General features: G+C 38.4%; 1 protein-coding gene and 1 long non-coding RNA gene across 4 annotated transcripts in view; one reads left to right on the forward strand and one right to left on the reverse strand.

Annotated features, from left to right (window-relative positions):
• Positions 1-18,093, reverse strand: part of MYLK3 (myosin light chain kinase 3) — a 54,271-nt gene that overhangs the window by 16,211 nt on the left and 19,967 nt on the right. For all 3 annotated transcript variants that reach the window (XM_074293292.1, XM_074293291.1, XM_074293293.1), the window contains exons 4-8: positions 12,138-12,646; positions 9,633-9,738; positions 7,387-7,480; positions 4,572-4,681; positions 1,569-1,710 (exon numbers count right to left, since the gene is read on the reverse strand). In XM_074293292.1, the coding sequence (XP_074149393.1) occupies positions 1,569-1,710; positions 4,572-4,681; positions 7,387-7,480; positions 9,633-9,738; positions 12,138-12,646 (961 nt within the window). The remainder of the gene's footprint in view (positions 1-1,568; positions 1,711-4,571; positions 4,682-7,386; positions 7,481-9,632; positions 9,739-12,137; positions 12,647-18,093) is intronic.
• The window catches only part of LOC141557525 (uncharacterized), a 53,197-nt gene continuing 42,252 nt past the window's right edge, over positions 7,149-18,093 (forward strand). The window contains exons 1-2 of the long non-coding RNA XR_012486814.1: positions 7,149-7,227; positions 15,330-15,449. This is a non-coding gene — a long non-coding RNA (uncharacterized LOC141557525). The remainder of the gene's footprint in view (positions 7,228-15,329; positions 15,450-18,093) is intronic.

Here is an 18,093-nt window from a genome sequence, read left to right on the forward strand (position 1 = left end):
TGTTATTCAAATCAAATGAAATAATTATCAAGTGCTCAGCACAGTGCTTGGTACATAGTAAGTGCTATACAAATGTTAACTATTATTATTTATTATGGTGATTAACAAGTTTCCTAATACAGTGCTGTACTGGAATCAGGAAAACCTGAGTTCAAATCCTGCCCCAGGGATCTATATTTGTTCTTGTTATTGACTTACATTTATATACTTTTATGGTATGCAGTGAATAGGGTGCAGAGCCTTAAATCAGGAAGATTCATCTCTGTGGGTTCAAATTTGGCTAGCTGAGTGAACTTGGACAAGTCACTTAACTCCATCTGCCTCAATTTCCTCAGCTGTAAAAGAACGGCAAAATGATCCAGTATCTCTGCCAAGGAGATCCTAAATAGTGCCAAGAAAAGTTGGATATGACTGCATAACAATATGTATTTAAATGTAGGTTGGTGTTATGCTGAGCAAGTTTTTCATCCTCTTCTAATCTTCTTCAACCTCCTTATCTATGTAATGAGGATAATTAGAGCACCTACTTCTTGGGGTTTTCCAGAGGATTTAGTGAGATAATATATGTAAAGTGCTTTGCAAACCTTAAAGAGGTATATGAAAGCTAATTGCTATTATTATTATTATTATTATTATTATTATTATTATTATTATTATTATTATTATTATTATTATTATTATTATTATTACTATTCATTTAGAAAACTAAACCAATCTGTCAAAATCTTGAGATTTCATTCTTTCTATAAAGAGAGTATACTTGACCAATCCTGGGAGAAAGATATAGGTTTGACATTTGTTAAACTTTTAGGGAAACAATGCCTTTTACTAAATCCTTTTTCTCTTTTTTCAATAGCCTGCCACTTTTGTGTAAGGAAACTGTAAGGTTTAAAACAAATTCTAAGGTCCTAAAAATGGATTAAGAGGCTTAGAACTATGATACTGATACTTTAGTCTAAGTAAAGTCCTTGACTATAATCACCTTTGATCAGGTTGACTGGTTTAGGGAATGATTCTTTAGGATTCCAAGACATTTTAAGTGACTGTTGTTCAGATTAATGAAGCAGACCATTATCTGAACTATTACCTAAACTCTGAACTCTTGCTCAATCTTAACTATGAAATTTTGTCTTTTGTTTGAGGTTATCACAAATTACAATTCCAAGAAAGATTAATAGCTGCATTGCGTAACTGCCTACTTGGGATCTTTCCCAAAACAGAAATGTTTAGAACTCATTTTATTTAAATTAATAAAAGGCTGACTTGTGCCTAAAATACAGAGTAAAAAGTTTTCTTCTACCAAAGTAGCTTCTAAGATGCGAGACTAAGTTCCTAGCAATTGAAGTGTACTGGAGAAAATGAAGGATTTGGAGATGTGTTCTAGCCCATGCCCTGACATGAGTTAGCTATATAAATTTGAGCAATTTATTTATCCTCTCAGTGTCGTCCAAGTAAAAGGAAGGGGTTGGAGTAAATGGCCCCTGACATCCTTTCTAGCACTGATATTCTAGGATAATTGCTGGAGTCATCCAATTCCAAGAGCCTGTGATTCTAGGATCCATTCTTACCTTAAGGTCCAAGTGCAGAATGTAATGTTGATGCAAGTAGTGGAGGCCTTCACAGATCTGTTTGGTGAATAAGACAGCATCTAGCTCTGTCAGGTGGTATTTTTCATCTGTGATTCGGTCAAATAGCTCACCACCATCAACACTGCAGATTCAAGTCAAAAGAAGATGTCAGTAAATTTCTAAGAAGATTCTATTGTGACCATCCCTATCTTTCTACTTATAACAAGAGATCTAATAATAATAATGCTATTTTAATGCCTGAGAAAGTGCTATATTTGGAGATCAAAAGAAGAAGAAAAGAATTATTAAGTGCTTACTATGTGCTGGGCATTGTGCTAAGTGCATTTGATCAGGGTTTAAATCTATCTATGAAATGAGAAAGTTGCCAAGAAGCAAAAACAGAAAGAAAAGTCCCATACATACCAAAATATTGATAGCAACAATTTTTTGCATGATAGCAAAAGACTGAGAACAAAACAAATGATTACCAATTGAGGAATGGTTTTAAAAAATGGACAAACCTGAAAGTAATAGATTACTTTTAATATGAAGAATTCAAAGAGGCAGAAGACTGATAGTAAATGGAACAAAAATATGCAATATGCCCAATAACTACAATCATATAAATAGAAAGAACACATAAAGATTATATGCTTATCATAACCAAGAAGTTTGAGCTTGGAAAAGAGTTGAGAAAGTTCACCTTCCTTCTTTGCAGATTTGGGAGATTCTGGATGAAGATTATTACATATACTGCCAGATTCAACTGATATATTGATTGGTTTTCCTGGAACAGTTTTATTTCTCTCTCTCTCTCTCTCTCTCTCTCTCTCTCTCTCTCTCTCTCTCTCTCTCTCTCTCTCTCTCTCTCTCTCTCTTTTTTACATTTGTCGGAGATCGTAAATTCTTTGAGGTTTCGGGACTGCACTTAGCACAGCGCAAAGTACGCAGTAGATGTTTAATAAATGTTTATTAATTGATTGATTCTTTGTTACAAAGTATGACACCACTAAGAAATGGGAGGTGGAATCTATTAGTTATTATAAAAACAAGACATAATTTTAAATGTTTTTTAAAAGAAACAAAGGGTTTGAACTAAGTGACTTCTAAAGTCTTTTGCAGCTTTGAATCCAATGAACTAAACAGCAGCCTTTCACTCCTCCCTCATAATTCCCAGTATATTTACTCTTGCTTCCACTGCTGCTTACCATTTTCTGGTCAAAATTTACTATTTTCTGGTGAAAAGGGAGAAGAGAAGAAACTCAGATATATTCATTCTGCTCATTGTAGGTAGAATGGAAATTGGAAATGGAAAAAAAAAAATCATCAACAACCATCAAAGAATTTTTCTGCTATCAAAACATGTTGATTATGGCTCTGTCCTTTCTGGCCTCGGAGATCATAAATCATCTAGAATCTAATTTAATAACAAGTTTCTAATCTAGCTCTGCTTGATTCCATTTACCAAACCTTGATTATAGAAACTGGGAAGCTGAGGGAATGGAGATGAAGGAAAACTTGCCCTAGATCACATAGCAAATTGTTTTCATTCTGTCGTTCAATCTGATTTTTTGTAACTCTTTAGACCCTAGCACAGACAAACTGTCCATGGGGTTTTCTTGGCAAAAATACTGAAATGGTTTGCCATTTCCTTCCCCAGCTCATTTGACAGATGAGGAAACTGAGGCAGAGAGGGTTAAGGGACTTGCTTGGAGTCACACATATCTGAGAGTGAATTTGACTCTAAACCCAGTGCTCTATCTTCTGAGCCTAGCTGCCTCACTTAGCAAATAGGTCAGAGCAAAAGAAAAATCAAGAGCTTTCTTAAATCATAGACTTGGATATGTCACTCCTGCGATCAAACTTTTCAATGGCTTTTGACTCTCTCTAAAATAAAACTCATGCCCCTGATCCTGGCGTCCAAGGTTTTCCAGGATACTGCTCCAACTTATCTTCTACTATTGTTTTCCTAATTATCTCCTACTAGTGTTTTGCACCAGCAAAATTGAACTACTCATCATTTTCCTAACATGTCCCATGATTTCTTCCATGCCTTTGCTTATTCTTTTTTATGCCCAGAATAACCCTTCTTTCTGTCTATTAAAATACTAACCATCCTTCAGCTGACACAGCTTAAATGCCTTCTTCTGTTTGGAGAGTTTGTTACCATCCCAGCCTTCCTCAAACCTCACAGTATTTTGTTCTGCCTTCTTAGCTAACAACTAGTCTAAACCTTTCACTTTATAGATGAGGGAAAAGAGGCACAGAAAAGGGAAATGACTTGCCTAAGCTCACACAGAGAGTAAGTGGAACACCAGGAATCTGGACCTTTGCCTCTACCTTAAAATCCATTAACCTTCCTCCAGATTATTCGGATCAAACTCAAATAGAAGCAGAGGCCCCCTGGATACATATTGACTTACAAAAACACATATCGTGGGAACTGAGTGTGGATCACAACATAGTGTTTTCACTCTTGTTGTTGTTTGCTTGCACTTTGTTCTTTTTCATTTTTTTCCTTTTTGATCTGATATTACTTGTACAACATGATATTTGTGAAAATATGTATAGAAGAATTGAACGCTTAATATATATTGGATTACTTGCCATCTAGGGGTAAGGGTGAGGGAAGGGAGTGAGAAAAATTTGGAACACAAGGTTTTGCAAGAGTAAATGTTGAAAATTATCTATGCATATATTTTGAAAATAAAAAAATTTAATTAAAAAAAGAAAGTCACATATCAGCATATCTATGTTTTATTGTATTTTTGCTTATTTTGTCAAATATTATCCAACTATATGTTAGTTAGGTTCAGGCAGCACTTGGGAGTGTTGCTGTGGTATGCCCATATTTGACACCTTCACTCCAGACCATACTCCTGAGTCCTAGTTAATTCTAGGCAATAAATGTGGAGTTCTTTGCAAATGTTGGCTGTCTCCGTGAGAGCACAGTGTTTTCCCTGAGCTTCTGCCCATCACTTCCTCCCTTGGGATTATACTCACTATTCCATGACCAGAGTAAAACTGTTTTTGCTCTCAAAGGCATCATAGAGCTGAATCAGATTCACATGACTGAGCTGGTTCATGATGTTGATTTCATTTTTTACTTCCTCCTGGGAAGAGAAGCATTTTTAGGAATATGGGGTTAGAGATGATAAGATAAACCAGTGTTTGAAATCCCCATTTCCACACACACACACATACATACCCTCCTCCTGCTTTCCTTTCTCCTCTGTCTAGCCCATGTTCACAAGGATTCTTTGTTTCTGACCTGTGATAAAGCCTTCTGACCTCATATTGGTCTGACCAGCCACAGACGGACCTGTTATGTCTTGACCCCAACATAGCAATGTCATTTTGGATCTCTTTGAGGACAAAGGACAACAACGACCAAAATCCCACCTTCTTCCAGAAGCCTTTCCCTAGGCCTTCCCTCTGAAATCACTTCCAATTTGTCCTGTATCTATCTTATTGGTAAGAGCTCTTTGTATGTTTGTCTGCTCCAAATAGACCGGGAGTTCCTTGAGAATAGAGACTGGTTTCTTGGGGAGGTGGAAGGGAGGTTTTGAGGAGAGAATTGCCTTTCTTTGGATCCCTAGTTCTTAGCATAGGGCCTGGCACATAGCATGTACTTGTACTTGATAAATGCTCATTGGCTGACTGACAAAACATTATCTTGCCTTTACTTGAAGGCCTCCAATAAATGGAGCATATGATGTACCGAGTCTCCACTCCACTCTTTAACAAGCTCTAATTATTGGGAAATTTTTCTTCACCTGGCACCAAAATCTGCCTCCCTGTGCCTGCCATATATTACTGCTAGTTCCACCCTCTGAAACCAAGTGAATAAGTCTGATCCGTCTCAGACATGTCCCTCAGATACTTCAAAATAGCTCTGATGGCCCCAAACATCGTCTCTTCTCTAGGTCAGAGGTGCCAAAACATTGCCACAACCAGATGGAAGTGAAATAGGGAAATGTTTAATACAAGAAATTAAAACATGATAAAGTATAGCTAATATAAACATGTGGTTTTTCTGAGTCAATTTGCAGCTCACAGGGATCCTTATATATGGTTCAGTAGCTCCCTTTCCCATCTGAGTTTGACACTATTGTTCGGGGCCAAATCTCCCAAGTCACTTCAGTTGGTCTAATTATGACGTGATAGTACGACCCTTCGCTGTCTCAGTACTATCTGGACACCCCCTAGATTATCAATGCCTTTACTTAAAAGCAGCACCCAAAACTGAATAGACATTTCAAGTGTGATCAGAGCATGGCACAGTAACAATAACAACTATTAAAATTTACCCTAAAGTTTGCAAGACATTTTACAAATATTTCATTTGATCTTCACAATAACCCTACAAAAACAACTGTTTGGTCATGTACACATATATTGTATTTAATTTATATTCTAACATATTTAACATGTATTGGTCGACCTGCCATCTGGGGGGGTGGGGGGGATGGAGGGGAAAATTGGAACAAAAGGTTTGGCAATTGTCAGTGTTGTAAAATTACCCATGCATATATCTGGCAAGTAAAAACTATTATTAAAAAAAATAATCCTGCAAGGTAGATGCTATCTATTATGAGGAAAAAGAGGCAGACAGAGGACTTGCTTGCAGTGAGTAAAAATCTAGATAAAATATGAATTTGGGTTTTCCAAGTCCTCTACACTACCTACTTCCCCATACCTACACTACCTACGTAGTAAGCAGAGCTGCTGCCTTCCTCATTCTGGCTATTATTAATACACTGAGATTGAATTTGCTGTCTTGGCAATCATGTCACCCTGTAGCTTCCTAATAAGTCAATAATTTTATATCTTTTAAGAGGAATTTTGTCCATGCTACCACCATCTTGTACTTGGAAAGCTGATTTTTTAAAAATCTCTGTGTAATACTTTAAATTTATGCTATTAAAATATAACTATGGGTAGTAGGCCTTCCAACAGTTTCTGAATATGGAATACAATTTTTGCTTATTTTTTAATTCTTTTGCTTGTTTTTGCTAAATAAAATACTAAGTTCTGTGTTCCTTGAACAGCCACTAGGTGGTACCATAGTGCACAGAGGAAGAACTCCAGGCAGGAGTCCCTAAACTCAAATCCTTCAGATACTTAGTAGCTGTGAGATCGTGGACATGGCTTACCTCTGTCTGCCTCAGTTGCCTCTTCTGTAAAGTGGGGATAATAATAGCACAGACTTCCCAAAATTATTATGAGGCTCAAACAAGATAATAACTGAAAAGTATGTTGTATACTGCATAGCACATACACAGTAAGTACAATACTTGCAATATTTTTTGGTTGTATGTTTTAACTAAGTTTAAATTTAAAGTATTTTAAAATGTTTTTTCCTAATAAATTTTATGTTATCAAATCAGCTCGATGTTTGTTCTAATGTAACAAGATCTTTTGGGTAACAAGATCTCTCTTACAATTCCTTAACTATCCCTCCCAACATGTACATTTACAGAATCACAGAATTCGAGAATTAGAAGGTATCTCAGCAACCAACCCACCCCCCAAAGGAATCCCCACTGTGATATACCCAATAGCTGGCAGATGGACCACGTTTGAGAACGGAAAGAACGCCAGTTTGGCTGGCCTACAACAGGCGTGACAGGGACAAATGTACGATAACCTGGACAAGGTAGGCAGGAGCCCAATGTAAAGGACCCTAAATACTAAACAGAGGAACTTGTATCAAGAGGCTGTGACAGAAAGAGCTGGACTTGGAGGTGGAGGGCCTGCGGGTAAATCCCAGCTCTGCTGGAGGTGGGCAGGGCTTGGTTCAGAGCTGGCTCCTTACCCGGTCCTTGGCATTTTTTACTTTGATGATCTTGGCTGCCAGAGAGAGACCAGTGGACTTCTCGGTGCACTTGTGGACTTGACCAAATCTTCCCCTGAGGAGATACCATGCACAAAAGCCTTCAGAGAAGAAACATTCATCATCCCTGCCCTCAGAGCTGAAGTAATCCCAAACCTTAGTCATCCATGTGAATGGTAGGTAGTGGGGCCATTGGGAAACAGAAACCTGAGAATCTAAATGACAATGTAAACATAGGGAGTCGGGCTCTCCGTACCAGCAAAAGATCATCAGGTGTAGAAGTGACTGCTGGAAGAGACCTTTGAAAAGATCTAATCCCACCCCCTCATTTTACAGGGAGAGAAGCTGCAGCTCCATGGAGTTGTCTTGTTCAAGATCATTGCTACTTAATAAAAGAATCATGACTTTCAACCCAGAACCCCTAAGGACCTTCAGTCCAGTGTGCCTAGAACCGAGTCAGAGGTTAGAGGACCTGGGTTCAAGTCCTGGCTCCTGTGTGGGCCTTTGGCAATTTACTTTGGACCTTCATTTCTTCATCTATAAGATAAAGAAACTGGATGAGATGACCAAGGTTGGAAGATGCTTTCCAATTCTCAAACTATCATCTCAATGAACATTCTTCCTTTATAACGGTCAGAAGCTCCTTCCCCAAGATCACCACCACTTAATGGAAGAACTAGGACCAGAACTCAGGATTCCTGACTTTAATTAATCCCATATGTTTTTCATTATCTTCTGAACAATGAATAGTGGAAAGAACACTGGATTTAGAGTCATGGGATCTGAATTCAAGCCCTAGCTCCGTTGTTTCCTACCATCACAGGACTTTGCTTTGCATATACCCAAATCACTTAAGTTGAGGGTATCCATGTGAAAGACCCCTTCTCAGAAAAAATATTCTGTATTCCTCAACCACATGGGAATAGCCTCTTCTCCACTGACTTTTTCATGGCCAAAAAAGTCTTTGTCTTTCAGAACATCAAAACAGGACATTCTTTCTTTCTGGTATCAAAGAAGCTGAAGTCCCATTTACTCACAGCATGGACACTATGAACAGAGCTGGAGGAGGGAGGCCCTGTGGTCCTGAGAATCAGGCCTAGAGTTTTGGTTTTCTTAGTTGGCCCTGTGAGGTTCTAGGCACAAGCAACAGAGTCCCCAGACACAACCATAAGTCGTGGTGACCTTGGAGGCAAAACTCCAGACCAAATGTTGCAGCCAGCTCAGCAGGGAAACCCTAAGAAGCCAGAGGGCTCCAGTCTCAAGCCCAGGAAGAATTTGGATTTGGTGGATCTGTGCTATATAGGAATTAAGTTAAGTTGTATGCCTAATGTTTCTCTCTTCTCCAAAAACTGAGATGATGTAAGGGGCGGGGGGGGGGGGGGGGGAGGAGATTATGCCCCTGCATATTGGGAGAGGAGAAGTAGTATTTGTATATTTTTTTCTTTTTGTGTCTTTGAACTAAACATTTCTTTGTAAAAGCTAATCTGACTGTTAAGTAGTTAAATAAAATCAGGGTAAAGGAGATCCCCTAAAATTGAAGGAACCAGCACTCTTTAGGGAAGAGCTTCTTAAACTTTTTCCACTCACAACCCCTTTTCACCTGAGAAATTTTTATGTGACCCCAGGTATATGGGTATATAAAATTGGTATACAAATCAAATATTTTCATCTAATAAATTATAATTTTGCCAATCCCACATTCAGTTACAAGACCCCATATGGGGTCATAAACAATAGTTTAAGAAGTTGGGCTTTAGGGTATTGGAAAAATCTGGATGAAAGATGAAATGGAATATTCCTGTCCTTCGGGCTGTGTAGATCAGGGTAATGACTATTATGCTATCTATCTATCTATCTATCTATCTATCTATCTATCTATCTGACTTTTACTATGTTATTTTATATTGTTATATATACATTATATTACACACACACACACACACACACACACACACACACACACATATATATATATTAGAAGCAAATTTCTTCACCCTATATGCTCTTTAAAGTCCCTTCTAGTTCTTAATGCAATGATACTTGGGACTTTGTATCCAGTCTCATGGTCTTAAATTACCCACAATCCATTAAGCTGTGTCCTGCCTGGAGCTAGATTGGTGAAAAAACACTAGCAATCATCTCTGCTCCCCATTTCAGTTCTCCAGTTATCCTAGCACCAGTCCCCATACCAACCACCTCCCTACCCATCAAAACAGAAGTCCACCTACCCTCCCAAGACTTCATGCTGGCACACGGTATAGCCTGTGATGATTGGTACTTCCTTGACACTCACTATCCGGTGTTCAAAAGGGGCTGGGGGAGCCGGGCTGTCATCTAAAGAGAACACAAGCAAACATCCCCTACCTTCATCACTCAAGAAGACTTGGCAGGGAGCAGACAGCTCTCAGCAATCTCATAATCACCTTAGTTTGGGCGTTATTTACAATAATGAGAGCAGCATAGTCTAGGGCAGGGCTTCTTAAACTTTGTCCATCTGCAACCCCCTTTTGCCTGAGAAATTTTTACATGGCCCCAGGTATATAGGTCTATAAATAGGCATATAAATCAAACATTTACTGATAATAAATCATACTTTTGTGACACTCCCATATTCAGTTACAAAACCCCATATGAGGTTGTGAACCAAGTTTAAGAAGCTAGGAGCTCAGGGATAGAGAGTTAGCCTTAACTTAGAAAATTATTTTCTAAGATAACACCCTCTACTCTTTTGCAAAAGCGAGGGATCCACAGGCATGGAGTACTGCATATATTGTCAAATTTCTTTCGATGTATTAATTGCTTTTTTGCTTTTTTTCTCTTTTCCTATATTTAAAAAAAATTTATAAAGCATGGCTCTCAAAGATGGGGAGAGATAGAGTGGGAAAATAAGGCAACCATGAAACAAAAGTTATCAATAAAATTTTATATAAAAAAGAGAGAGTAAACATTAAAATAAAGAATTAGTTTTAAATCTTGCCTCACCATATGCTGGTTTGTATGAGAAAGGTCACTTTCTCCTAAGTGCACCAAAGGAACTCTTAGAAGATGCAGAGCAACCTGCCCTGGTAAGGGGAGTTTTCTCACCAGGAGCCCCCTATGTTAATGAAATCATGGATACATTAAATAATAATAAAAACACCCATTCCCAAAGCATTAATTCTTCCCCACAATTTTTCTCATTGGCTTCTCACATCAATGCTCTGGAGGTAAGTAGAACAAATCTCTCTGTTTTGTAGATGAGAAAACTAAAGTTGTGGGAAGGGAAAGTCCTTGCTTTACAAAGCTAAGTCATTGGGGAAGCTGGGACTCCCCGAGTGAGGCTCTCCAAGGTCCTAGTACATTCAGTCCTCTCTGAACGACTGGAATGTGGTCACAATGTCCTGCAGAAGTGACGGTTGTCACTGGCAATAATCATAGGGTACATCGATACATAGAAATGAATATATAAAAAGGGCCAAGTGAAGAAAGTAGAACATGAGGTCATCTGTACCCAGTGTGGAGTGATAGGAAAACCACTGGACTTGAAGCTGGAAGACCTGGATTCGAATTTTAATTCTGCCATTTAATAACTGTGGCATCCCAGGCAAATCTCTTTTTGAGGCTTTAGCATGTTCATTTGTATTTTGGAGCTAATAATAGCATGCAGTTATTATGAAGATCAAATGGAAAATATATTATATAATATATAATAAATATATATAAACAATAAATATTTATAGAAGATTTATTCTATATTAATAGGAATTACTGTTATAAAATTATTTTAAAATATATGTAATGATAAAAAAGGAGGTTGAAAAAACTTAAATAGAATTTCATGTTCATTAAGTTTTTCTTTTTCTAGAGGTTGATTGATTGTTGTTATTTTTAAAATATAAGCATGGATAAGTACAAAGGCATCTGACTTTTGCATCCTACTTCCTCCACAATAAGATGACAATTGGCTAATCTGGGAATTGAGTTATATTGATATCAGTTTTAAAGTTTTTTTTCTTTTTTATCACATATGCTGATATTACTAAGTAGCACATAGTCCAGTGAAATAATGTGTCCCTTTCCTCCTCAACCAATATTTGCTTTTTAAAAAAAAAGCCTTCAAAGCTTAATTCAAAGGAAGAATGCTAATGGTGAGAATGTAGGGCATTGTGGTAAATCAATGGAAGAGATTGCTTTTCTTGGAATATTTTGAGGTGTCTCTCATGTCAAATTATGAGGCTGCTCTACACTCTTTTCCACTACAACTTAATCTTCCCTAGAATCTATAATGCAATTTCTGCTTTTAAGGATCATATTGACAAATCAATCTCATTTCTAACAGAGCATGTTATTTTATTTATGAGATAAAGTTCTAAATGGTTGTCCTTTGGGTGGGAGGTTCAGGGTCAGAGTCCTAGTTAAGGGTCTCAGGATTTGTAGCTCAGTGTTTCAAAGTATAGTCTTCCCAAGAAGAGACAGAATCTGTGATGTCAACAACTAGTCAATCAAAGATTGATTAAGTGCTTACTATATGTCAGGATTTATACTGGATAGATTAGGACTTTTTTTTAAAGAAATGGAAGGGAAGGGAAGGGGAGAGAAGTTGGAAAGGCAAGAGAAGGGAAGAAAAGGGAAGGAAAAGGAAACTGGGAAGGGAGGGGCAGAACAGGGAAGGGAAATCTACTTTGATTTTGGGCTGCCTTGGTAGAGAGCCCTATACAGAGGCACCTAAAGAGACCACAAAAGGAGTTACTTACCCAGCACCAGACCACCTGCCTTCTCATAGTGCATACTTGTTCCTGCAGCCATGGTTTCCCCATCTACAGTTGTTGCCACATTTTTAGGCTCCTGGGCTCCATTTCCTGGGTTTTTCTCTTGCTTAGCTGAACTCTCAGTGTTCTCTTTCCTATCCTTCTGGCCAGTGGTGTTCCCCATTGCCAACCCAGCTTCTGACTCAGATTTATCCTCTGCTTTCTGGTCATTAGTCCCAAGGGGGAAGCTTCCCCTCTTCTTGCCTTGAGGGTTGTGCTCACTCTGTCCTGTCTCTGTAGACTTCCCTTCGAGGCCAATAACAGTGGAATCAGTTCTGGAGGGCTGGAAAGAGCCTAAGGGAACCCATACATCCTGTCCACTTGGACTTCCTCCCCCATCAGGGGGTGTTGATGCTAAGGATTTGGGTCCAGGGGCCTTCTCTGAGGAGCGACCTCCCATGCGGCTCACCAACATCTCCCCAGGCGTATCTGTCTCTTGAACATGGATGGAAAACCTGCAGAGAAGAGAATTCTCATTGGACAGAAGATCTTTCTACATTCACTCCCACAGGGAGCCTTTATCACCATTTCTCCCATGTGTTAACAGCTTTAACCACTTTGATTCTTGGTTTTCTCATTTCTGACATGGAAACAATAATCTGTATCTAGCCTATCTAACAGGACTTTTGTGGGGAAACTCACATGAGACACTTGATGTGGAAGTGCCTCGTGACCATAATGCCCTATACAAATGTGACATATGGGTGTAGTGGACCAGGATTCCATCCCCTCCTCTTCCTCCCACGGTAGCTGATGTCACATGTTAATGAGAGGTCAAATGCATGAAAATGTTAGGATAATAAAGCATTCGTTAAGTGTGGTGTATGGAAAGAGCCCTGGATTTAGAGCCAGGAGATCCAGTTTTAAGCCTTGGCTCAGCTGCCTTCTTGCTGAATTCCCACAGTCTTGTGACTTCTCCTCTTTGGGTCTTAGTATTTTTCTCTGTCAAATGAGGGTTTTGAATTTGACTTTCTTTAAGGCTGTCGAATAGAAAGAACAATGGGTTAAATTCCAGCTCTGTCACTTAGATGTGTACACCCCAGAGACTCTGGGTCTCAATTTCCCCATCTGTAAAATGAAAGGGGATTCACCAGTGACCTTTAGGTTCTCTTCTAGTTCCTGTGATTTTATGGTTTCTTTCATGTCTATGATTCGAGGATAGTCTATGATTACTGATCATATCAGGATAGAGGGAATCCTGGTCCTCATGATTATTTTACCAATTCAGAGATTCTGCGCTGGGTGAAAAGACAATTGATTTAGCCCAGCATGAACTCAAGGGGTGGCCCAGATGCCCTCAAGTTCCCTGCTGGCCTGTGGATTTCATACTTAGGGTCACCTGCTCAGTACAGTCAGTTCCCTCTCTTGCCACATTATCTTCCTCCTCAGGGTGACCTTGAAACCTGGCAGTAACTCTGTAAGCAATTCCTGATTTCTTTTTCAGAGGAGAAAGTCCTGGTGTGTGGGTGTAAACATGGCTCTGGATTATTACCAGGCTGTTGCCCTTGTCTCTCCTGGATACATCAGTATGTTTGGGTCCTTTCTGCCGGGGCCCGGATCTATAGACACCTTCTGTTGAAGACCACACATAATAATATGTGAACATGAGATTTAAAAAACAGCACAGTTCAGTGAAAATGCATGCTGCGTTTTTAGTCAGGAAAAGATTCTGAGCCTTATTCTAACTTGCTATGTAATCTTGAGCAAGCCACTTCCAATTGATGGACTTCATTTGCCTTAACTGGAAAATAGGGGAAATGTAAAAAAAAAAATTAAAAAATTACATTGTTCTTGTCAGGATCAAAGGGATAGGATATCCTTTCCACATCCTTTTGATATAAGGGATAGGGAAGTAATAGACATGCTATACCCAAACACTTTTGTATTCTAAGGTCCTCTGAGCCATCCTTTAAGGAGGCTTACAGCTATTTGCCCTCAATGATCCTAACAGCAAAGATATGATCTTATACACTAACTCTCATTGCAGATGTCACCTTTTGTCCTTACAATCCTGAAAAATAGGTAGAAGGGGAAAGTGATGCCCCATTTTATAGATGAGAAAACTGAGAGTGAGCTAAGCGGGCACAGTGGACAGAGGACTAGACTTTGAGACAGGAAGGCTTCCATTCAAATCACCCTCAAATGTTTACTAGCCTTTTGGGCAAGATTCTTCTGTCTGCCTCAATTTACTCATCTGTAAAGTGGCAATAGGCACCTACTTCCCAAAATTATTGTGAGGATAAACTGAGACACTATTTGCAAAACTCCTTGCAAACCTTATAATATTATATAAATGCTAGCTATTAACTGAGCTTACTCCTGCCCTAAGCTATTGGAGAAATTATAGAGACTTCAGGCCCAGGGACCCTTTTATTCTCTCTTCACTTTTAACTCACCTTCCCATTCCTTTTGAACCCCATTCATCTCCATGTTAAAACTCCTCCTCACTGCACACACAAACACACAGAGACTTCTCATTAAAGAACTATGTCTTGGTGTCTGATTTCCCTGAAAATCAGTCCAGGGCATCTCATCACTCAGTCTGACACCAAGACCACACTTTCTTAGGCTCCAGTTCTGCTCTAATCCCTAAATTGCTGTTACTTTTTCCTGGGTTCTATACATTGCACTTGCATTCCTGGAAGGCTCACGGCAGTAATTCCATCTCATCTCCTCACTACCTCAGATTTTATCCTTTAAAATTCAGTCCACAACCCAGACTCAGGGGCTTTGAGTGAGGTGGGTCTCCCAGCAGTTGTTGGCCAGGAATTCAACTGGCTTTCCTGACTTCAGGGAGTCTCATGTTTCCTTTCCCCTCGGAACAATGACAGATAAATGAAGAACCCTAACTTTGCCAATTGCCAAAGCAAACAAAGATATTTGATCCTCCACAGAGGAGTGAATTAAATCCCAAGGATGGTTTAATTTCAGATTACTGGGGCTTGGTCTTTGAAAAGGGGAAGTTGCCCAGCAGGTCAAATGCCCCCACAGCCAATCTGAGACCAAATTGTAAAGTCTGTCTTTTCTCTCCTCCTCCTCCTCCTCCTCTTCCTTTCTATACCCAAGGCCACAAGATCATAGGAATTAGTGCTAGAGGGGAATTCAGAAATAATCTAGTTCAAGTTTCTCATTTTGCAGATGGAGGAAATGAGATCCAAAGAGGTTAAATGACTTACTGAGTCGGGATTCAAATCCAATCATCTAAAAGAGGTCCAAATAAAGTACTGAACCACAGATGTGACTACCAAGCACCTGGTGGTAAGTTTTAGATTGCATCAGAGAATAATAAAGGTACCATAGAATTGCGAAGGGCAAACATTGCCCTAATTTTACGGAAAGAGGAAGCAATATCTGACCATTCTAGACTAATAAAACTGACTTCTATTCTTGGAAAAAATTTAGAACACATTTTAAAGACATGGCTTGTGGGCATTACAAAATTGTTCTGTGACACAGATATGGTCTTAATACCTAAACTAGGGAAAGCCAAAACAAAAAAAGAAAATTATAGACTAATTTTGCTAATGAATATTAATGTGAAAAAATTTACATAATATTCTAACACAATTACAACAATATATCACAAAGTTTATACTCTATGACCAGGAAGGATTTATATGAAAAATGTTGGGCTGGTTTAAACTTAGAAAAACTACAAATATGATTGACCACTGCAATAATAAAAAAAAAATTACATGATTATTTCAACAGACGGAGAAAAAGTATTTCATAAAATACAATCCCCATTCCTATTAAAAACATTAGGAAAATAGAAATAAATTCTTAAAAATGATAAGTAATATCTATCTAAAATCAAGAGCAAGCATTATTTATAGTGGGGGAAAATTAAGTCTTTCCATATGAGTTAAAGAAAGAACAACATATACTTTTAGAGGGAAATAAAAGTCTTCTGAATTTATAAAGAAATAAGAGAGTGAGGAAATAGGATAAAAGGGAGAATAAAAGGATAGGTAAGTCAATGGGAATGGGATAAAGAGGGGAATAACATAAACTTGGAAGGCTATAAAAAGAGAAATGAGAGGGCAAAGGGAAAGGTTGGGGAGAAAGGATAAGGAAGGAATCATTGGAGGGTAGGTAGATTAATAGGAAGGCAAGATAGCCGAATAAAAGCAAAACAGGGGAGAGGCAGGAAGGATAAGAAACAAGAGATACATACATTCATACAAACATTAAAAAAAAAAAAAAGATGAGGAACAGAATTAAAGAAGAAAGATAGAGGAGGGAGAAAATCTGGAACTGAAAATAAAAGGAAATTGAATATAAATTTTAAAAGAAAAAGAGGTTGTGATCACTTAAAGGCAGCATGGTTTAATAAAGAGAAGTAATGATGGATTAACTTCATTTCCTTTTTTGAAAGGTTAATTATAATACTTGAGAGTAATGTTATAAATATATTGTGTTTATATTCTAACAAAATATCTAAAAAAGTCTTTTTTATCCTAACCTTCTGGATAAAACAGAGAGACATGGGATAAATGATTGTACAGTTATAGGTATTTGTTAAATTTGCAAACAATACATAGCTAGGAGGGATAACTAACATGTTAAATGATGGAGTCAAGATCCCAAAAAATCTCAGCAGGTTAGTAGAAGATATCAAATATAATTAAATAAAACAATGGGTATAAATCAATCTCAGAATCACAGAATAGGGGAGTTCTGGCTAGAAAATAATTGTGAATATAACTAAGAAAAAGATCTGGGGGTGTTAGTGAACCATAAGCTTAAATTTCATTAATAGTATGACATGAGTCAAAAACCCTAATGTTATACAAGTTTATATTTAAAAAGGCCGATAGAGACAGAGTGACAATCCTGTATTCTGGTTCAGCTATATCTAAAGAACTGTATTTTGTTTGGGGCAATAATTTTAAGTAGGAAATTTAAAAATCTGAGTGAATTCAGAAAAACACAGAAAAACCACAGGGTGGTGAAGGAGGCCATACCTTACAAAAATCAGTTGAAAGAACTGGAAGAAGATGGGAAAGAAAAGTCTTGGGTGATGTGAGGAAGGAGGTAGTGAAGGTATTAGAGCAGTTCAGATTTTTTTTTTCCTGGCAAGGCAATTGAGGTTAAGTGACTTGCCCAGGGTCACACAGCTAGGAAATGTTAAGTGTCTGAGGTAAGATTTGAACTCAGATCCTCCTGACTCCAGGAGTGCTCTAACTACTGTACCACCTAGCTGCCCCAGACCAATTTAAATTGAACCCAATGACAATAACTAGAAGCAACGAATAAAAGTTGCATAGGGGTGGGGTTAGGATTGAACTTAATAATAATCAGAGATATTGCAATGTGGAATGAGAGACCTCAGAAGGTAGAGGATTCCTCAATAGAGGTCTTCAAGTGAAAGTGAGATGACTATTTGTAGGATATGTTATAAGAGAGATTCTTTTTCTACAATGGTTTGCCAGAGGGTCCCTGAGGTTGCTTCCAACTCACTAGAACTCTGTGATTCAGTGATTTTGATACAGTTTAAATGAAGATGTCAGGGCTTGGTGGAGAAGAGGTAAGTTCAAAGCAAAAGGAAGAACTCTAGATTTGGGGTCAAAAAAACTGAATCCTACAACAAAGGAACTGATCTTTCCTTTCTCCGGCCTTTCTTTCCTTCACTAGCCTTCGGTGACTCATCTGTAAAATCCAGGGAGACGTGGGGGGGAAGACTCGGACTAGATGATTTCTAAGGTCCTTGCCAGCTCTGCTAGTGTGTGATCTTAGGATCACATATATCTAATCATAATAATATTTAATCATAATGATCACAAATCTAGGGCTGGAAGGGACTTTGGAAGTCATCTTGTCTGATCCCCTCATTTTACAGATGAGGACCAAAGTCTGACAGGTAGCTGCAAATTATAGGCATGGACAGGATAATCAGTCC

The sequence above is a fragment of the Sminthopsis crassicaudata genome, chromosome 2 (genome assembly GCF_048593235.1).
Source record: "Sminthopsis crassicaudata isolate SCR6 chromosome 2, ASM4859323v1, whole genome shotgun sequence".
Classification (NCBI taxonomy): domain Eukaryota; kingdom Metazoa; phylum Chordata; class Mammalia; order Dasyuromorphia; family Dasyuridae; genus Sminthopsis; species Sminthopsis crassicaudata.